Source organism: Micromys minutus (assembly GCF_963924665.1).
Source record: "Micromys minutus genome assembly, chromosome: 24".
Taxonomy (NCBI): domain Eukaryota; kingdom Metazoa; phylum Chordata; class Mammalia; order Rodentia; family Muridae; genus Micromys; species Micromys minutus.
Window position 1 is genome coordinate 12,841,645 of NC_137959.1, and position 22,624 is coordinate 12,864,268.

General features: G+C 41.5%; 1 protein-coding gene across 1 annotated transcript in view; it reads left to right on the forward strand.

Annotated features, from left to right (window-relative positions):
- The window catches only part of HEATR3 (HEAT repeat containing 3), a 30,250-nt gene that overhangs the window by 291 nt on the left and 7,335 nt on the right, over nucleotides 1–22,624 (forward strand). The window contains exons 2-12 of the mRNA XM_080936861.1: nucleotides 97–269; nucleotides 2,126–2,213; nucleotides 3,775–3,884; nucleotides 6,260–6,369; nucleotides 8,551–8,691; nucleotides 10,270–10,547; nucleotides 16,477–16,567; nucleotides 16,675–16,832; nucleotides 17,035–17,117; nucleotides 18,113–18,249; nucleotides 20,879–20,967. Of these exons, the coding sequence (XP_080792987.1) occupies nucleotides 97–269; nucleotides 2,126–2,213; nucleotides 3,775–3,884; nucleotides 6,260–6,369; nucleotides 8,551–8,691; nucleotides 10,270–10,547; nucleotides 16,477–16,567; nucleotides 16,675–16,832; nucleotides 17,035–17,117; nucleotides 18,113–18,249; nucleotides 20,879–20,967 (1,458 nt within the window). The remainder of the gene's footprint in view (nucleotides 1–96; nucleotides 270–2,125; nucleotides 2,214–3,774; nucleotides 3,885–6,259; nucleotides 6,370–8,550; nucleotides 8,692–10,269; nucleotides 10,548–16,476; nucleotides 16,568–16,674; nucleotides 16,833–17,034; nucleotides 17,118–18,112; nucleotides 18,250–20,878; nucleotides 20,968–22,624) is intronic.

The following is a 22,624-nucleotide window of genomic DNA, read 5'->3' on the forward strand; positions in this document are numbered from 1 at the left end:
GGTTCGGGCGGCTTGCGGCGGGCGGCAGGGTGGACGCGAGAGAGGTGCTGCAGCGCGCGTGCTCACTATGCGACTCTGACGCTTCGGTTCCCGCAGCTCCAGCACCCGAGTGCCGAGGTCCGCGAGTGCGCCTGCGCGGGGCTGGCCCGGCTAGTGCAGCAGCGACCGGCGCTCCCGGACTTAGCCCGTCGGGATGCTGTGCGCCGGCTCGGGCCGCTGCTGCTGGACTCCAGTCTGGCGGTGAGGGAGACGGCGGCTGGAGCTCTGAGGTGAGTCCGAGAGGACCCGAGGCAGTGTCCCTACGAGCAAACAGACCTAGTACACTCTTGCCAGATGCAATCTCTACTTCTGGAGGGAGAATAACTTGCTGGTTAGCTCAGTTTACAGTGGTTGGAGATGTGAGTTCATGCTCTAAAGGACCCCCAGGGCCCACAGACTACACACTTATTTTGTATCCACCTGGCTGCGTCGTTAACCCTTAAACCTCATGCACATTTACCCCCTCTCAACCCACCAGTCTGGGCTCTAAGTACAGCTGACATTTCAGCACGTAAGATGTCTTTGCAGGAGCTCTATTGAGACTGTGTTTGGAAACTATCAAAAAGACAAAACAGTATTAGTGAGACTTCACTATGTAAAGGAGAGAGTGCATTTCGGAGTGAGGGGGAACCCTCTAGATGACATTTATAAACAGACCAGAAGATCAGAGAACCAGGAATGAAAAAATAGGGTGTGAGCATTTGGGGGGGGGGGGGGAGGAACGACAGTAGCAGAGAAAAGAAGGCATAGTACAGATTGACGTATGTGGCCAAGGAAAGAAGGTGGGGATTATATTTGCTGAGGCTGCTGAAGTGAGGGATTTATTCTAAACTGGAATGATGTAATCTACGTCTTGAAAAAGCCATTCACTCATCATATGAACTAAGGGGTCTCCCCTCTGAATGTAAGATGCAAAATTCAAAACTCCTAAAAAAAAAACAAGGAAAAAAATCCGGGTGATCTAGGGTTTGGTGATGAGGTTTTAACAGCAACACCAAAGGCATGATCCATAAAAGAAATACCTGATAGGGCGGATTTAAATAAAATTTAGACCTAGCATGATGGTACATGCCTTTAATTCCAGCACTCAGGTGGCAGAGGCAGTTTTAGCTCTATGAGTTCAAGGCCAGCCTGAACTACTTAGTGAGTTCTAGGATAGCCAGGGCTGTTACATCTAGAAACTCTCTTTTTTTTTCTTTCTTTTTTTAAGATTTATTTATTTATTGTATATAAGTACACTGTAGCTGTTTTCAGACATACAAGAAGAGGGCATCAGATCCCATTACAGATGGTTGTATGTGAGCCACCATGTTGTTGCTGGGAATTGAACTCAGGACCTCTGGAAGAGCAGTCAGTCCTCTTAACCACTGAGCCATCTCTCCATCCCTAGAAACCCTGTCTTGAAAAGACAACCAACCAACCTGATAAATAAATAAATCTTAAGTCTATTGAGTAAGATTAGTGTCAGTAATATATTGATTATTATTGACCAAATAATACATATATGTATAAATGCAACTAGTAGCAATACAGAGATTAATATTAGGGATATGACTATTTGAATAAGAATGTCCCTTATTGGCTCATGTATTTGAATGCTTAGTCATTAGTGAGTGCTACTATTTGAGAAAGATTAGGCAAAGGGTATGGCCTTGTTGGAGTAGGTGTGGGTTTGTTAGGAGGTAGTCACTGAGAATGGGATTTGAGGTTTCAGAAAGCCCACACCAGGCCCAAAATCTCTCCCTATAATCAAGCTATATCTCTCAGCTACTGCTCCAGTGCCAGGCATGTCCACCATGACCATGGACTAAGCTTCTGAGATGAAACAAGTCTCCAATAAATGCTTCCTTTATAAGGGTTGCCATGGTCGTGTTGCCTCTTGAAAACAATGCACAGTGTAAGACAATGACAAAGTTATTTGATGTGTTGAGGATCAGGACGGTTGAAGATCTGTAGGCTTGTTCTCCAGCATATGACAAATACAGTTTTTCTGTGGGAAACCTTAACTGTGGTTAAACATGTAGGACTTAGCAGCTTTTTGTGAGATACGACTTAAAAGTAAAACGTGTATACATTTCTTATGTAGAAACCTCAGTGCTTGTGGCGGTTTTGACGTTTGTGATGACATGGTGGCTAAGGACATCATGACACCCCTGGTGGCCCTGCTGAGAGAGGTATGTGGCATTTAAGATAGCCTGAATGATGACTTCTGTGTGGAGTTTCTAGGAGACAGGTTTAGGTGGGGTTTTTGTCTGTTTTTTGTTTTTCTGTACTTTGTTATGTGTCTCTTTAAATACCCTGTGGCAATCTCATTTCTTTCCCTGGCACCTCGGTACAAAGGCATCGCAAGATATGCAGACTTACCCCTTAGAATTCAAGCCCTTCCCCTGATTGCTCATTCACGTACACCTGCCGTTTCATCTTTGCAGTGGTCCTGTGAGACAGTTTCTTTTCCCTTCTTTTTCATGGTGCTGGAAATGGAACTCAGATCCTTGTGCCTTCCAGGCAGGTGCTTTACCACACCCAACTGTGTCCCAAGTCCTAGGCAGGTATTCTTTTATCAGTTTATACTGTGCTGATAGTCCCGAGGCATAGACAGTATGAACTTATAAAGATAATGTTGTACTCTCACAGTTCCTCGCAGCTGCCATGCCACTCTTCCTCTTTTCTACATCCAGCCAATTTTCACTAATGCAGAAAAGGTAAAGTTTTGGAGTGGGGCATTGGTCTTGCCCCCTCTAAAGCAGTGATGCTGCACTGAAGATGATTGTCCACATGCTGTCCACGGCGCTGTGCTGCTGGCATCCAGTTGGGTAGAGATCAAGGATGCTGTAAAGCCTCCTATGCAGAGGGCATTCTCCCGATAGGAAGACCCAGAAGACCTTTTAGAGAGTTCCCCGGACTGCACCAGGAAGCAGTCCTGCACAGAGGTCAAGGGCACCAGTTGGAAGCTAGAATGTCTGTAGCTGAAGCCCAGCTTTACCACACACTCAGCTGTGTCTTCAGTAGCCTTTTTTATCTTACTGTCCTACTTATATTGGAAGATAAAGGTTAATAGTTGAGCTGCCTCAAGTTTGTTGTGGGAATTAACTAGTTAATAGATGTAAAATGCTCAGAGTAGTACATAGGGGGTGCTGTACAGATATTAACCCTTGTATTTCTTTGTCATTCTGTCTCTTTTGTATAAATTTATTTATTCACTTTACATCAGCACCCTCTGTCATTCAGACTTTTATTATATCAGGGAAAATACTTTTTATTGATCTTCTACTTTCACGTAAAGTTCGGAACATATAACAGGATGCCTTGATAACCTTTCTTATCTGTGTTTCTTGCCAAAGGGTTGTATTGTTAAGTTTTTATTTTGTTTTCATTTGTGTGTGTCTGTATGAGTGATTGCTGTGAATGTGCAGGTGCCTTCGGAAGCTAGAAGAGGGTGTCATATGACTTGGAGCTTGTGTACCAGTTGATGCGGATACTGAGCACTGAGCCCAGGTCTCCTGCAAGAGCAGTGTAGAATCTTCCTCTGGACAGAGAGTGCTCTAACCACTGAGTTGTCTGTCCATGCCCAAGGAAGGGCTGCACCATTTTGAGAATTGCACTTATAACCATTTGATGTAATTATTAACCACTATAATTTCTGGTGCTTTTGAGGTTGTAATTTTTTACTATTGCTAGCTTTTTTGCTTGGTTATTCTTTTGAACCTGGGTGCTAATCATGATGTTTGGTTGCAGTGTAGCTCTGGACTGGATTCGAATGAGATGTCTCCACAGGAGAAAGCGGATAAGGGAAATTCCATAGAGAGCATAGCCAATGAGGCTGTGAATGTGCTATGGAATGTATGGTAAGTGCTCTGCTCAGCCTGCAGTTCTCTGTTAAACTGTAGGACCCGCCCACAAATGCACGATGCTCTATCAGGTGGGGCTGTGTGCTCACTTGGGATTCATCCTCCTAATCAGCACAGTGTATGCCGCATGGTATCTGGAATGAAAAGAGACCATAAACATTAGCTGATGTTTTTGTCCACTGCTCTGGCAGTGACTGTTTGAATCAGAGTAGATGCCCAAGAGGACCTCTCTGGGACTGAATAGGAAGGAGGAGCAAGGCCACTTCTTCCCCATGTTGCTGGCACTAGTTTGGTTAGACCACTGCTGGTAATGAAAGTAGCTAGAAACAAAGCCTAGAAGCACTTTTTAAGCTTGACTTTATGTCTGTAATTATAGCAGAATTATAGTTTCTTATATTGAGTTGGGAGCAGCTAAAATACTGACCTAAAAGCAGTGTTTCTTAGACTAGAAGATTGAGTTAGATCTTGAAAAGCTGCTTACATACCAGTCAGAGTCTGCGTGTAATTTAAACCAGTAGTTACATTCTGTTCCACCAGAAAAACCTGCGAAGATTTGAGGAAATGGCCTTTTCCTCCTTTTCTTTTTAGTTTTTCGGTTTTTTGCTCGTTCCTTCCTTTACTCCCTGCCTCTCCTTTACCCCAGGATCTCACTATGTAATTTTGGCTGGTCTTGAACTCATTGTCCCCTTTCCTTGGTCTTCTAACTGTTGGGATTGCAGATAAGAAATGGTACTTGAGCAACTGATGGGTGTTTTTATGTATATCATAAATCTTTTACTTTATACAGTTTTGTTGTTGAAGTCCTGTGCCTCATGTCTGCTAAGCACTAAACATACTCTACTGCTGTAGTTTATCTCCAGTCGTTAGAAGATCGCTGAACTTGGAATAAGTTACATATGTGTGTGTATGTGGGTACATACATATAAATGCTGGTGCCCTTCCAGGCCAGAGATCTGGAGTTGGTTATGAACCACCTGATAATGGTGCTGGAAGTCAAACGTGGGTCTCTACAGAAACAACACTTACTCTTAACTGCTGAGCCATCTTTCCAGCTATTTTTTATTTTTATTTTTTTGAGACAGGTGTAGGCCAGGTTAGCCTACAACTTGCCATGTAGCAATAGATGACCTTGAATTCTTGACTCTTGTTTTTATTGCCCATGTCCAAGGCTTACAGGTGTGAGCCACCATATGTGGCTTGAACTGGGAGTCTTAAGAATATTTTCTTTGAAGAGAGCCTAATACAGTGGTTCTCAACCTTCCTAATGCTGTGACCCTTTAATAGTTTCTCATGTTGTGACTCCTAACCATAAAATTATTTTGTTACTATTTCATAACTGTAATTTTGCTATTGTTATGAATCATAATGTAAATATTTGATATGCAGGATACCTGATATATGGCCCCTGAAGGGGTCATGGCCCACAGGTTGAGAACCACTGGCCTAATATCTCTATCTCCAAAGTAACCTTATTGTCTTGAGTCCCTCTTAGTCCAATCTTTACCACCAATGCTTTTCATCACTCCTAGAATTTTGTTTCACTCTTTACATTTCTTTACTGATAGATGCTTCACCTTCTTGGCGATAGTTTAGTGCTGAAGTAACTAAAGAGATAGCTAACAGAAAACACGTTTTTGATTGCACGAGTCACCTGTTATCTCTGTTAATATATTATGTGTATGTTTACATTGAGGTTATATTCTGGAAACATGAGAAATTATTCTTTTAACCTGTATTTAGTGTATATGCTTATTAGTAATATTGATAACTTTATTTAAAGAAGTTCTGTGATTTCAAGACTAGTACTTATTAGAGTAATTTCTGCAAAGATTGAAAATTCTTGTTGAAATTATAATTGCAGTCTAGGAGTATATAAAATGTGATGTTTTTTTAATTAAAAATGTTGCTTTTCATGTGATAGAGGCCTTTGTCCTTATTTGAGTGCATTATTATCAAATGATAGGGAAAAAGAACAGTCTGTATACACAGGGAACTGAGGCCTAGGCAGGGTGCCACCACACACAGGACATGGGGCTGCAGATGGACTGCCTCACCTGGGGGTCTTGGGTTCTCGCAAGTCTGTAAAATGGGAAGTTGGCTGAGTGATTATTTTTGAGGTTTTGTTGAGCTCTAACCTTCTGTAAGGAGAGCTCGACTAAGAGATCCCAGTGTGAAGGGAATGAAGCCCTGATAGGACGTTGTCATGTACAATAAATAAGAATGGACAAATTCTTTTCTTTATAAAAGCCGTGGGTGTGTTGACTCCTGATCTTTGGTTTTATAAAGCACGATTACTTTTTTCATAGACTTCTGTGGCTGATTTCTTAATGTTAAAATATGAATAGTAAAACTTATTTTTCCCTTCAATTTAGTGAATGCAGTAGTAGAGCAGTGTCTATATTCAACAAAGAAGGTTGTTTGGAGATTGTGTTACAGTATTTGCGTAGGTTCTCCACCAACATTGATCTGGCTGTCTCTGTAGGTAAGTGAAGAAAGTGTTCATTTATTTCTGTATTGTCATGTACAGGCACAGTGTGTCTGTCACCAGTCCCACTGTTACTAGATGTCTAGTGAACTTCTGTTTGGAATGTCTTTAAAACCGTGGCTCAAGGTTTGTTTTGTTTGGAAACAGGGTCTCTCTGCTTAGCTTTGGCTGGGCTGGAGTATAGACCAGGCTCACCTCTAATGCTCAGAGATCTGACTTCGGGGTGCCAAGATCAAAAGTATATGCCACCAAGCCTGGCCTTCTTTGTTTGTTTTGTTTTTTCACAACAAGGTTTTTCTGTGTAGCTCTGTCTGACACTGTAGACCAGACTGGCCTCTAACTCGGAGATCCACCTGCCTCTGCCTTCCAAGTGCTAGGATTAAAGGCATGTGCCAACACTGCCTGGCTTGGTGTCATTTCTTATAAACCTTTTTTCTTGAAGTTTTCATCTCATTTTACTAAGAAACAAAAATGTTTTTCCCAGGCCTTTATGCCAGACTAGTGTTTTATATCAATTTCTCTGATTTCTAAAGAAAACTGAGTTTTTGTTGCTGTTGGTGCGGGCATTGGAGGGAGTGGTAAGTGACTGGACTTTCAGTTAAGCTGTCCCTTTCATGTGAGCTAGGGACATGGAATATAGCAGTTGCCTTTAGCTCCCTACATTCTCTGCATTGGGCTAGAGAGCCATTGAGAATCCTGAGTTCAGCAGCAGGAAGAGGCAGAACCAGAGAGTGGGCATCTAGGAAGAATTTTGGGTACAGAGAAACACTTAAAAGGGTTTTATTCTCTAGCCAGTTCTCCTTTAATTATTCGTTTTTCCGGAAAAAGGAAGAAATGTATACATTGTAGCTCTACTTCTCCTGGTTTAGTAGATACTTTTTTTCTTATTAAATGGGTGCATATATGCTGGGGGTTGGCCTCAGAGGCCATGCCATCAGATGTGGTTACAGGGACCTGGACTTAGGTCCTCTGTAAGAGCACTGAGCATCTGCTCCCGTTTAGCTCTGACTGGTTTGCAACTTGCTATGCAGACCAGGCTGGCTGGCATTGGATTCACCTAGCTCCTCAGTGCTGCTGTTGAAGGCATGCACTACTAGGCCCAGTTGACAGAGATGTTGTAGGGAGAGAGACCAAAAAGGGAAATAAAGGTAAAATAGTGGAATAAGTACTACTGGAAACTTGCAAAGTTCAGTTTGTCAAATAGAATCTGTAGGGACTGTGCTGTGAGTCAGTGGGGGTTTTAGAAACAGCTCAGTGTTTTAGGAATGAGTAAGTATCTTAATCTTAAGCCAGTTTTTATTTATAAGACAAGAGTTTCAGGCAGACTAGTTCGTGGATTTTTAGAAGAAAGTATAGGGGTGGACAGGAGAAATGGTTTAATGACTAAGAGCATGCAGAGTTTAGACCACAGCACAACTGCCTTCATTCCAGCTCTAGGGGATTTGATGCCCTTTCATGGGTCTCTGTAGGCACTTGTACTTACTCATAGGCAGGCAGGCACACACACACACACACACACACACACACACACACACACACAATTAAAAGTATATCTTTAAAAATCTAAAAGAAAAAATGCTTTTAAAAAGAAAACCCGGGCTGGAGAGATGGCTGAGCAGTTAAGAGCACTGACTGCTCTTCCAGAGGTCCTGAGTTCAATTCCCAGCAACCACATGGTGGCTCACAACCATCTGTGATGGGATCCATGCCCTCTTCTGGTGTGTCTGAAGACAGCAACATTGTACTTACATAAAATAAATAAATCTTAAAAAAAGAAAAAAAAATCCAACAGCTTGGCCAGCAAAATAGCTTTGTGGGTAGAAGACCTTCTGTGTGAGCCTGCCATGGGTTGTCTCAGGAATCACATGGTAGAAGGAGAGAACCAGCTGGTCTGTGTGTGCACTGTGGCTTATAGCCTGTGCTCACAGTCTGTCAGTCAGTCAATCAGTGGATGCAGTTTTAAAAATACTTTTGTGCCTTTAAAGTATTAAAGGTTCTGGACCCTCCCCCCCCCCCAGCTCTTTTACTTTTGTATGTATCCTTGAGGTGAAGCCTATTTACCTAATGGACCCGATGTGTCTAAAAGTTGTAAAAGTGCACATTTTTGTATGAGTTATACAGTTGTAAATTATCTTAGACAATTCACAGGTTTCTAAACTGTTGGTTCTTGTCTTATAGCATATTGTTTACAGACAGTGACGGAAGATAACCCAGAGCTCCTGAAATCTTTTGATGGCACGGCACTGCGTGTCCTGGAATCTGTTCTACTTTGTCCTGTCACCTCTATGGAATACATTCTTCTAAAGACACTGGTGGCAGGTAACGTTTACCCAGATAAAGTCATAATTGTAATAGATAGAATTGGGGGCCAGGATTCAGTCTTCCCCAGCTCTATCTGTCTCATCTGAGAATTTCTCAGTGTTAGAGCAGAGACCCCTAACTGATGTGGTTTTCCAGTGTTATGAAGCCTTCTAGAATAAATGTTTCCAAAAAAAATTATCTTTTTTCTTCCCTTTTTGTTGTTGTTGTTTGTTTGTTTGGTGTTTTGAGACAGTGTTTCTCTGTGGCCATGGCTGTCTTGGACCTATCTTTGCAATTTTTGTAGACTAGGGTAGCCTTAAACTCAGAAATCTGCCTGCCTCTGTCTCCAGAGTGCTGGGATTAAAGGTGTGCACCACAATTCCCCAGGTTATCTTTTCTTTTTAGTGTATATGTGTGTGGTTGTGTGAATTTACTCCACAAGTATGATCAGAAGAGGGCATTGGATTCCCTGGAACTAGAGTTATAGACGGTTGTTAGCTTCCATGTGGGTGCTGAGAAATGAACACTGGCCCTCTGAAAGAGCAGCCAGTGCCCTTAACTGCTAAGCCATCTCTCCAGCTCCATCCAGTTTAATAAACTGTTTGTCTAATAACGCTGTAGTTAGACTTTCCTTTTCTTTTTATTAATGATTATTTATTTTTATTTTATGTGCATTGTGGTTTGCATATATGTCTGTGTGAAGGTGTTGGGTCCCCTAAAACTAGGGTCGTAATAGTTGTGAGCTGCTCTGTGAGTGCTGAGAATTGAATTAAGGTGGTATTACTGTACGAGAGCATGCGCATGTGTGTGTGTGTGTGTGTGTGTGTGTATGTGTGCACGCGAGTGTGCGCATATGCTACTTTTTGGGTTTTGGTCAGTGGTTGGTTTTTGCTCTTTGAGACAGGCTCTCTGTAACACTGCCTGTCTTGGAAGCTATTCTCTATTTGTTCATTTATCCTCAGAAGAGCACCTGGGTTGATCTTTTAGCTGTTGTTAATCATGTCACAGTGATTATGACTAATGTCTTCTACCCCCTACTCTCAATATGCTACGCAAGCATTCTACCAGCTGAGCTCCATCCCCAGGCCTTGCCACTCATGTTAAAAATATTCTGATTTTCTTTCTGGAAGCACTATTTTATTTTGTTAGGAAAAAGCCAAGAACTTGCTGTCTATCTTCTCTGTATGATTTTGGAGGGTCAATACATCCCAGTACACTTATAATGTAAATCTGCTGAGAAGAACAGCTCATGTGAGAATGGGAAAAAACAAGGCACCTCCTGGCATTTTCAAAGGAATGTGGTCAATGTCTCAGGGTGTGCAAGTTCTAAACCAGAGAAAAGTGGGTGCCAAGATGGGATGAACAAAAGCAATTGGGTTGGAAATTATACCAGGGCCTAAAGACTCAGCTCTGTGGGACCTGCTTTTTCCTCACTGTTATATGTTGTTCATTTAGTTATATTTCACTTATTTTTGCTATTTAACATTTCATTTTATTATACCAGAATTGGTCTGTATATTACTTGGCCAGTGTTAGAGCCCATTTTTAATAAAGATTACATAGGCAGTTCCGTTGTCTTTATCTTATTTTTCTCAGGCACAATCTGGAACCTAAAGGACATTATTCCGTCGAAGAGTCAGGCAGAAATCATAAATGCCATCCTAAACACCTTGTCTGAAGTTCTGGGGGTGAATACTGGGGACACGGTCATTCAGATGAAGGAGGCTGAAACCCAGCGACTGAAGGATGCCGCAGAGAGTGAGGACATACTAGCAAATGCTAACGGTGATGACTTGGTTGAAGATGATGAAATGGAAGAAATTCCTCCTAAAAGAAAACCCAGGAGGAAAACGTTTATTTCTGATTTACTTCCAGTGAGTCAGATCGATTTCCTATATGAATTAATACATTTTATTTTTTACTTTGTGTGCTTTGGTACTTTTCCTGCACGTATGTCTATGTGAGAATGTCAAATCTTGGAATTGTATTACTTGTGAGCTGCCATGTAGGTGCTCTAAAAGAATGTAGCCCTCTAAAAGAACAGTTCTCTTAACTGCTGAGCCATCTCTCCAGCCCCTCAACATGAATTAATACGTCAGTTTCCTTCAACAGGTTTCCTTAACATTACAAAAAAATATTAGGTAATTTTTCAATAAGAGTTGTATTTTCCTGTTGATTCTCATTGTAACCTTAGAAATGTACCCATGTAGAAGAAACAAGAAACAGTATCTCTTGTCTGAAATGGAGCCTTTCTGTGTGGGAGCTTTCAGAACACTTTAGAAATCACAACCTGTCTTCCTGACTTTCAGTTCTTACCTGTCTCCTCCAAGCAGTCTTCTCGATAATCTTACTCTGCTACCTTTTTTTATTGAATTCTTATCTCTTTTATTTTAGTACCTATCTTTAGCAGAGCAGCAGACCAAGCCTTCAGTCCCCCACTGCTGCTGAGCAGAAGAGGTTGGGGGATGTGTGGTGTGCTTCATGCTAGTGTGATGTGCAGTGAGGGCGCACAGCTGCCAGTTACCTCAGCTGAGAAAGCGGAGGTGGACCCATGCTTTGGGAGAATGGTTTTGGCCTGGGAGCAGGACAAGCAAGACCAGGTTGGGAAGATACATGCTTCCTGTGCTGCTCATGTGTTCTCAGTGCTGTGCTAGTTACAGATGAGACTCCTCAGTCATGCTTCTGCACTGGGGAATCCCTCCTTAGGAAGGCATAGTCTGTGTCTATGGTTATGTTAGCCCGATGCTATGAGCAGCGGTAGAATTGTTAGCAAATTCCTGAGTTGTTTCTGTGAGCCTGGTGTATATGATTAATACCAGATGGGAGAGCAAAGGAGGAGGCTGTTGGAGATAACACAGGGCCAACTGAGCTGTCTGAAGTGGTGATATAAGAGACCTGAGAAGACAGGGTAACATTTAGAGAGTCACTCAGCTGGATAGAGGTAGCTCAAAGACAGGAAGAGCAGGAGGCTACAAAGGAAAGTTGACAAGCCTCAGCTAGAATACAGTTCACATTCTCTCATGGGACAGGGCCAGGGGCGGCTTGTCCTGATTCACATGAAGTTAGTTGAAATTGTCTTGAGTCAACATCTTATATTTCTAAGTTTATATTACTTAGAATTCTTTAAATAGAGTATAGCTCAAAGTAAATAATTTTCTTGTAGATTTTGTTTGCTTACCTGTTTGTTTTAGTGCCCTAGTAAGTCGTGTTATGAGTGTTTACCATCATGCCTAGTTCTTACATTCTTGAAGACTTACAAAGCATAGTTTTATGGGTTTTTTTATTAGATTTTAATTTTGTTGAGAGGGAGAAGTTTATGCCATAGAACATGTGTGGAGGTCAAAGGGCAACTTGCAGGTGTCAGTCCTCTTTTGCATTTACATGGGACCTGGAGATTGAACTCAGATTAGGCTTAGCAGCAGGAACATTTAACCACTGAGCCTTCTCTTTAGCCTGCATAATTTATTTAATCTTAGTGCTTTGAAGGAATCAAGTCTTTTAGTCAGTTTAGTCAGTTTAGAACAGTTACATGTGAGCAACCAAAGTTAAGTGCTGGGATACATGCAAAAGTGAGAAGGCTATCTTATCCTTAAGTTTTCTACAGACCATACAATGCCGTAAGAATCACAGCAGCTCCTCTTTGGACACAGGACATATAGTAGAACCTCAGGTTTAATCCTCTCACATCGCTTGCCTCAGCATTATTGAAAACTAGCAACAGTGTCCAAAGAGAAGTATCTGTGAGGAGCCCTCATAGTGTTTCTTGAGTGTACCACAGGATGGCTGAATGTGCTTGACCTGGGATGTTCTTGGTTTCATATCCATGTATAGGAGGTAGGAATGTGATGTATTGGTGCTTTCAGTGGGAGCTCTGGTATTCTTGTCTTAAAAGATTCAACTGCACATCAGATGTCGAGGTAGTTTTGAAGCAGTATGCCTGCGTAGCCCAGACTGGCTTCAAACTCTTTTTCTTTACCTCTAGAGTGCTGGATTACAGCACTTGGCTTCAGAAATGGAAATTTCTATTAGCCTATTAGGGAACTCTGAAGAATCTGAGTTTCTTGCTAGGAGTCAGATAGTGGCATTTGTGTGTGACTCTTCTTGTCTGCGGTCTTGCTTCCAGGAAGCTCCTAAAAGAAGTAAGGAGAGGAGAAACACCCCCTCTGACCAGATCAAGGTAGAAATGTCATTGCTTAAAAAATAGTTAGCAATTAATTTTAATGTTTACTGCCTTCCTAGGAATATGGATCTGAACATCCATATTAGCCAGATGTTTTCCTTAAGTATTATTTTTAAAACAGGTACTGCAGGCTGTGGGAGATGGCCCATTGGGTAAGAGTGTCTGCTCTGTAAGCATGAAGATCTGAGGTCAAATACCTAGAACTTACCAAAAAAGCCAGGCATGACTGCATGTGCTTATAACTCCAGTAGTAGCAGGTATGGGCAGGTGGATTCTCAGAGCTCAATGGCTAACCAGGCTAGCCAAAACAGTAGGTTCAGTGAGAGACACTGTTACTGCATCCAGCATGGCTCTAGGGACAGATATCATTGCAGTAGTGAAGGAATGAAGGAAAGAAATACACAGAAAGTTGCGATCTAGTGATCTGAGCTCTCAGCTGAAGAAACTGTAAGACCCCAGAATTTCATGTTTATTATATAGAGTTGGACAGGGAGATGGGGTTATTACATATAGCTGAACAAGGAGGTAGGGTTATTACATACAGATAAACAAAGACATAAGTTTAGTTAATCTTGGTAGAAGCAGTCTCTATAACAGAGACGTCTTCAGCCCATAAATATCCTGAGTCAGAAAGCTGTGGTGAACACTTTCCACAGACACTATCAACACCCACACACGGGTCAGAAGGAAAGGCTTTGCGGTTTCCCTAACATGGATATGTGTATCTTTCAGGTAAAGAGAATCCATAGCAAATCTATTTAGTGACAGTCTATTCTTAGCTTAGCTGAACTCACAAACCTGATAGAAATGGTTTTTGTACATGGTGTTAGTAGAAAATAGACTACTTTCCAGGGATCACCCTTAGAATAGTCTTCCTTCTGTCAGTCATCCTTCATTTTTGTTAAATAACAGGCCAAAAGTTGAAGCTTAATTCCTAAACAAGAGACTTGTTGGTGGGGTTTTAGTTTTTGTTTGTTTGAAATAGTGTCACTATGTAGGCTGACCTGAAACTTGCTGTATAGATGAGGCTGGCCTCAAGTTCCCAGAGATGCATCTGTTTCTGCTTCTTTAGTGCTGGGATTAAAGATGTGTGCACTATCCCTGGCTTATTAGTTGCAATTTAAATGGGCATAAACATTCTGGTAAGGAAAATGGTAATGTATTATAAGACCTACAGATACATTTTTAACTTTGGACCTAGTAAGGCTGATTCATAGGTACTTGGCTCTAACTCAGTCCCCCCACCTCACCCCAGGTTCCAGATCAGTTTTTAAGTCCCTCATGAAATGGTATATTATTTACAGTCACCATACATCCTCCCACACCTTTTCATCAGCTCTAGATTAGGATTTTTTTTTTTGGTTTTGTTTTGTTTTAATACAGGGTAATTTCAAATTTTGCTGTATAGCCAGAGCATAACCAGTAATTTCTAATCCTTCTGTCTTACTTCATTCAAGTGCCATGATTAACAGGTTGTGCAGTGTTGAAGATCATACACAAGCTTTGTGCATGATAGGCAAGCATTCTGTCATTCTATACCTGGCTCCCTTTTGAATTCTTTTTTTTTTTTTTTTTTTTTTTTAATTCTATGAATGTGAGTACACTGTCGATGTCTTCAGAACACACCGGAAGAGGGCTTCACATTACAGATGGTTGTGAGCCACCATGTCGTTGCTGGGAATTGAACTCAGGACCTCTGGAAGAGCAGTCAGTACTCTTAACTACTGAGCCATCTCTCCAGTGCCATTGAGTTCCTAACAAATGTAGTACAATGTTGCATAAGAAGGGGTTTTGTTTTGCTAACTTACTTAATTGCTTTTAGTGCTGAGGATCAGATCCAGGGCTTTGCACATTCTTGGCAAATACTCCACTACTGAGTTACATCCCCTCCTGCCCTCATGTCTGTCTGTCTGTCTATTGATCTCTCTCTCTCTCTCTCCCTCTCTCTCTCTCTCTCTCTCTCTCTCTCTCTCTCTCTCTCTCTCTCTCTCTCTCCTCTCTCTCTCTCTCTCTCTCTCTCTCTCTCTCTCTCTGTGTATGTGTGTGTGTGTGTGTGTGTGTGTGCTACATACATATATTACATTACTTACGGAATACCATCAAGAACATGCAGTTTTCCCCAGGTATTTGTGGTCTTGGTTTGGTTGGCTGCTCATAGTGGGTTATATCTGTATCCCAGATACTTAGGCTGAAGCTGGAAGGCTGAGTCCTGAAATTTGAATTCTTCCTTCCCCTGCTACTACAATATAATAAGAGTTTTTCAGAAGGAAGAAAAGTGATGTATGTTTACTTAACTCCATGAATCTAGAACCTGCAGGTACTAATGACTGAGTATAGTCTGAAATATTCATGTCTGGGGAATACTTGGGCAGTTATAGTAGATCCACTTAGTGGTTTATTATATATCATTTAGGTAATCATTAAAAAGACAATATGAATTTGTAAACAAACAATAAAGTACATGTTATTTTAAAGGTTATTCCACTCTAGGATATAAGTGTGGCTGATGGAATTTTTACAGGCAATTTAAGAATTCAAGTTTATAAGTTTATATTGTTAATTTTAAGAAATGTCAATTGTTGGATTAATTTTTTTAGAGAAAAATGCCTTTTTCTATTTTTTTCTTAAGTTTTATTTGTATGTGTTCATGTGCAAATGGATAGGGGTAGCCATGGAGGTCAGAAAAGAGTGTGGGATTTTCTCAGAGCTGGAATTACAGGTGGTGTCAGCTCCAATGTGTGCTGAAAACCAAACTGTCCTCTGCAGTAGCAGGAGGGGTTCTCCACACCGAGCCAATCTTTTTTGTTGTTATTTTGTATTGTTTTTTATGACTGGGTCTCTATATAGATTGGGCTGTTCTGGAACTCACTCTGTAGACCAGGCTAACCTGGGATTCATAGAGATCTACCTGCCTCTGCCTCCCAAGTGCTGGGATTAAAGATGTGCACCACCATGCTCAGCTTTTTATTTTTCCTTTAATTTTTTTCCCCCAATCTCAAAAAAGTTACTTTACATTTTATTTTTCATGGAAAGTCAGGAATCAAGGCTGTCTACTATTTGTCAAGCCCTGTTAATTTAAGGCTTGTTAACAGTGTTTGTATGTTCATGTCTCATGTTTTTTGAGACAGGATATCAGTTTAAAACCCAGACTTGCCTGAAACTTACTCCATAGGCCAGACTAAACACTCCTAAACAAGACTGGCCTCAAACTTGAGGTAATTTTTCTGACTACCACCTGAATGCTGGACTAGATATGTGTCCCCATGCCTGGCCAGAAGTATATGTTGTATGTGTCTTTCAAAGAAGATGGCTAAAATATGTAGCATCAGATGTCTGAAATAAGCTTTTGTTTAATCTTCCTGTGCTGAGCTACTTTCTAACACGTTTAGTCAAGATTCAAGGTAGATATCTGTTCTTTCCGCAGCCCTGTGACAGATGGAACACAGTTAACAAAGATTTGCTCTGCTGGACCAAGAGGAAATCACAGTACTGATTTGCATTCCTGTAGCTTTTCTTCCACCTATTCTAGCCTCCATATACTCTATTTCAAGTGCAGAAGTTGTCCTGTAGACTCTAATCAAGGAAAGTAATACAACAAATACTTGATTTTTTTTTTTTTTAAGCCTACTGACAAGGAGCTGAGAGAGACCATGGCATTGCTGACAGCTCAGCAGACTGCTCTGGAAGTTATTGTCAACATGTGCTGCAGTGAAGGTTTGCTCCCGACATTTCCCCACCCCAACTCCCGCCCCCACACCAAGAGAATCGTCCATGGGAGTTTCTTGGATACCCCAGTTACATCTGTTTTGCCCTCTCCTCAGATCCCTCGGATGATGAGTGGGAAGAGCTTTCTAGTAGTGACGAAAGTGAAGCCTTCATGGAAAACTCCTTCAGTGAGTGCAGTGGGCAGCTAATGTCCCCATTGTGCCTGTCCCATGAGATTCACTCCGCCCTTACCAACTGCCTCATTCCAAAGAAGGTAAGCAGTTTCTCCAGTTGAGGTGTGGGCGTGGCTTGTGTGAGCTGTTCACCCAGGGCTGGAGGCTTGGGTATTAAGCAGAATTGACACACTTGCCATTTTGTCCTGAACACCTTAGCTTGTAAACAAGTCTGACTTTTATAGAGAAATCCTGTTTAAGATGACCTCCCTTTTATTTTTCCTGTTTTCCTTTCAAACCTAGGTTTTTGAGAAAACATCTTCACCAAACAGTGCTGCAGTTGAAATATGTTCTAAGAACCCTACTTGGAAACCTTTGATTAGGAAGTAAGAAACTTTGGATTTTCAGATACATTTATTATTTTGTCAGTATGTGAAATGTTGAAATACTGAATAGAAAATGCTCCCAAGACCTGCCTTGATATATTCCCTGCAGAAGTTTGTGTCCCTTATGTTCTGAGACACTGGTGTATGAGTGAATATTCAAGCAGTGTGGGACATAGTTGTCCCAACTTGGAAAGAACTTGATGTCTGTCATGGTCAAATATGTAAGCAGTTGACATCCAGAAAGCAGTAAAGAGGGTCTGACCTGGAACAGCCCACAACACAGCAGAACTACTGTGATGAGCCAAGTGAATAAGACACAAAACATGTACATGTTGGCTCCATCTTCACAAACCACACAGTTAGGCACACACAGCTAGTGGCTCCCTAAGGAAGCTACTGAAGAAAGCAGGCCTGGGGTGGGCGTCTATAATCTCTACTGCCCGAGGCTGAAGTGAAGCAGGAGGGTCCCAGGTTCGTGCTCTGCCTGGGCAACCTGTGGAGCAGAGTGGACTGAGCGAGTAGTTCATGCAATGTGCTTGTCTCTCATGTGTGGGGCCATGGAATAAGTCCCCAGAAGAGCACACTATAAAGAAAAATGAAAAAATTAAGGAGTTTTCTGTATAGGGCCAAGTAGAGAGACTCTTGACTCACACATGAGTTTTGCTTAGAGCCCTCAAGTGCTCGAGCACTTTGATTGGCAGATGAGCAGGTCACATTATTCTTTGACTGCCTGAGATCTCCTTAAACTCACGGTACTTTTAGACAGAATCTAAAGCTTAGGTTAAAAATTAACACTAAGCCAGGCTTGAAGCTTGTGGCTAATTGCAGGATTCAAGAGATCACAAATTCAGAGCCAACATAGACTTCATAGTGAGCTCCAGGCTAGCCTGGAGTATAAAGCAAGATGCTATGCCATAATCAACATCAACCGTACAAATCACTGGACCCATAGAATTCCAAGTATCTCAACTTTAGATTGTTCCCTTTCTTTGCAGAATGAGCACTATTCAGTGTAGAGCCCTTACGTGTCTCCAGAGCCTCGTGTCTCTCCTGGACATAGACCATCTCGGTGGAGGGCCGGCTCTTCAGACACTTGCTCAGCACCTGTCACAACTTCTTTTTTCTCAGCCAGGTAAATATTTAGACATTACTGTAAAAGACTACTTGAACACAACAGAACTTTAAGAATGGAACTTGGACTGTTCTATCTGTGTTATAAATGGAATGTTATTAAGATTTTTTAAAATAATTATTTATTTATTTTATGCATGTCAGTATACTGTAGCTGTCTTCAGACACACTAGAAAAGGACATTGGATCCCATTACAGATGGTTGTGAGTCACCATGTGGTTGCTGGGAATTGAAATCTGGAAGAGCAGTCAGTGCTCCTAGCCACTTAGCCATCTCTCCAGCCCAGCCCAAGCTATGCTTCTCAACCTCTGACTTTATGTCACATACCATTTAACACTAAAGTAAATGGCTAGGCTTGGGGTTACTGGTCATAGAGCTCATATTCTCTCCTGTTTAATTTCAACTGTGAAGATAAAAATAAGAGCAGAATAGTGTGAGGGGCTATGTTAAATGTAAAGGGATTCTGGAGAGAGCAATTGAGCTAGGATCAAAATGAAGTGGCATAGATCACATGTCATGCAGGAGTTTATCCAAGGTGTGTCTAATCCTAAGCTGGTCTGTTATCTGTGCTGTGCTAATTACAGGTTAGCTCCTCTTTGGTTCATATAGTATCTAAAAATGAAAAGCCCAAAAGATCAAATAAACCTTGGTTAAGTTTGTTGGGGACTGGTAGGATGACTGAACAGGTAAAGAGCACCTCCTGTGAAAGCCTGATGACCCAAGGTGGAGAGAGAGGGTTCTGTGTATTGTCCTTTGACCTCCATGGGTGTATACATGTGCACCTGCACTTATGTACACACACATAGTAATAATAAGTTAAAAAAACTTACATTATGCACCTGATATCAAATTGCATCTTTGTAATCTTAGCGCTTATGAGGCTGAGAAAATTGATAGTTTGAGGCCAGCATGAACTATAGGGAGACCCTGTGTAAAGAAAATTGTGGAGCTGGGCAGCACATACCTTTAATCTTAGCACTTGGGAGGCAGAGGCAGAAGGATCTCTGAGTTTGAAGTCAGTCTTATCTACAGAATGAGTTCCAGAACAGTCAGGGATACACATAGAAACCCAGTCGAAAAGAAGAAAATAAATAAATTGTGGGAAGCTGCCTGTCTCTTTGCAAGGCAACCTAAGAAGGAGGTATTAGATATAGGACAATGTCTCAGGCACAACAGGGCAATGGGCCATGGTATCTGATGCTATTTAGCAGATCTCCCACAAACTTTATGGCTAAAGCAGCAGATGTGATTAGTGTACCTTCTGTCTTCTGCTTCTCTGGACCCTGAAGCAGAAGGAGTCTTGAGCCCATGAATTCTTAAACATTCTGAGCACCACAGTGATACCCTGTCTTATAGTTGTTATTCTTGAAGTCTCTCCGGGCCTGGAATTTAGGCAGAATGGTGAAGGTAATTTGTCTCCATTCTGCAATGTCTAGGCAGTGATTCTCCATTACTGGTAGTTGCTCCTCTCTCCCAGGGGACACTTGGCAATGTCTGAAGGTATTTTTGTCTTGATGGTTGCTCCTGGTATGCAACAGGGATTCTAGGAGACATCCTGTACAGGAGCTCCCTGTATACACACACATACCAGAATTATCTGGGCAGAGTGTCACTATTGTTGAAATGGAATCTAAGAGACTAGGGTCTCCATTGGAGAACTTAAAGGCCATGAGCCAGAACTTTTTGAGATTTTGTTCACTTACAGTGAACACTTGGTGTAGAATCATCCAGCAAGGCAATCATATGTGACCTGAACCTTTTCAAAACAATTGACTGGGTTCCTAGTCTGAGGAAAAACCACACACCTATGAGTCAACTGCATGTCAAATTGCTTATTATGACCTGTCCTGTCTTGGATGTGGTTGAAGAAGATAAAGTCACACCCATGTTTAAAAAAAAGAAATCAGACTCTCTGTGTGGGAGGTAAATGGTGAGGTGTCAGATGGCACAGACAAGGAATACTTGCTGTGCATTTTTAGAAATGATCCTGATGTCCTGCCATAACTGTGCTAGCCAGTTGGTTATTGATGCTGACCTGTTTGTCATGCATAAGGAAATACAGTAGGAGAAGCGCAAGACTGGGCCTTTGCACCATGGGCCTGTATTGTCAAGAACACTAATGTAGAAGGTGACTCTCACACAGTCTGCCAGCACCACAGTGGAGACCTTTGAGAGATAAGACTCCCCCAAAACCTTATCAAGCACCAAGTGTTAGTCTAGTTGAAAACCCTTCTTATATCAGGACCTCTGTAGGTCACTCCCTGTCCCTACCACAATCTAAGTAAACATTGGACTTAAACATATCAAGAATGCTTTTGTTGGGGGTTGGCGAGATGTAAGCATCTAACTGTTCTTGTTCCTAGAACCCACCCACAGGGAGACACATAACCTACTCATTCTAGTGTATCTAATGCCCTCTTCTGGCCTCCCTGGGCATTGTATTTATGGTGTACAGACACACAGGAAGGCCACTCAGCCACCTAAGATAAAATATAATAACAGTGTAAGCTAACACTTGCATGCTTTTTTTTTTTTTAATTCCTATTTCTTTTACTACAAAAAGTTTGTCTTGGGGAAGAGAAAACTTGCAGTTCATCTTTGTGTTTTGTGTAAACCTTTTGTGTTTTAGATTTTGCTAAACATGCTGATTTTCTAGAAGCCATAAGTAGTGCTTTGAGGGCCCTTTTGCAAACAATGGCCTCTAAGAACATTCCACAGGTAAGATGTTATAAACTTCTTTTGAGAAGCTTGAAAAGATTCTGTGTTTTGCAAGCACATTAACTAGAAGGGCGGGGGAACCCCTGCTAGAAGAGATGCAGACATACAGAGGAGCTTTGTGAGAAGACAAGGGAAGGGCTTGAAGTAGAAAAGCTTCCCCTCCCCCAGCCTGCAGCACCACATGGGGTCTGCCTGTATGATTGTTGCTCCTTAGTTATATTTATGATGTAAATATTTTCTCTAGATGTTGATGATCTTCAAATACTTTATTCTAGAAACTCTCACCTTTGCCTTCCTGAGTTCTTTCTTGACAGGTAGCTTATGGTTTTACCTGTCATGTTTTATCAAGGAGATTCCAAAGGTCATGTGCACCTGTGCCAAGTCCCCATCAATATATTATCCTGCCTCCTTGTTTTGTTTGTTTCCCCTGCATTCTTGTGAACTTTTTTTTTCTTTGAAAACAAAGACAAGGTCTCACTATGTACTTCAGGCTATTCTGGAACTCAGTGAATAGACCAGGCTGGCCTAAACGTCGGACACCTATAATCATAATACTGGGAATTGAGAAGTCAGGGTGACCATGAGTCCAAAGTCAGCCGTACAACAAGATAGGATTTTTTTAATTACTTGTTTTTATTTTATGTGCATTGGTGTTTTGCCTGTATGTCTGTGTGAGGGTGTCAGATTCCCTAGAACTGGAGTTGCAGACAGTTGTGAGCTGCCATGTGGGTGCTGAGTCTTCTGCAAGAGTACAGTGCTCTTAACTGCAGAGACATCTCTTTAGACCCTCTTACCTCTGGTTTTTGTTTTTTTGTTTGTTTGTTTGTTTGTTTGTTTTTTGAGTCAGGGTTTCTATTATGTAGCCCCAAATGTCCTAGAACTTGGTGGGTAGAGTAGGCTGACCTCAAAATCACAGATTCACCTGTCTCTGCTCTCACTTGCACTACCATGTCTAGCTCTTCTGTCTGTCTGTCTATCTGTCTACCTATTTATTTATAAAACAATATCTTAAAGAAAAGGGGGGAGACTGACAGGATGACTGAGTGAGTATATGTACTTCTGGCCAGCCTGCCTCTCCCTAAGCGCCCACGAAAAGAGGAAGGAGAGACCTGACTCCACAGAGTTGTTTCCTGATCTCCACACACATGTTCCACGGCACATTTCCAGGTGCATGCACAATAATAAGAACATAATTTGAAGTGTTATTATTTAAGCAAGTTTTATACTTTTGTAAGCAGCTTTATAGAGATGTGATTTTTATCCATTTGAAGTGTACAGTTCAGTAGTTTTTGTATATTCCTGTCTCATGTATCTTAATCTGTCATAGGTTCCTTACCCAGCTTCTTTCCTTGCACCGTTTATTCATGGAAGAATCTGTTGTTTTTGTTCTTAGTAGTCAGATTTAAATGATAAATCTGATAGTGTTCCATCTCCTATCCATATTAAGGCCTACATCTAATTAGATTCAGGTTCATAAGTTTTCAGCAAGAAGAATTTATATTGCTGTATGTATTTTGTACTTTAAATCACAGATTTTGTCTTAGTATGTCCACTCAAAGGTTTTAGTACCCGGTGATCATAGCTGCCTAGGTCCTTTCAGACCAGCTTTATCTTCTTTGCACAGTACTGTTAGGTAGAATTTTTCTGCAAATAAGAC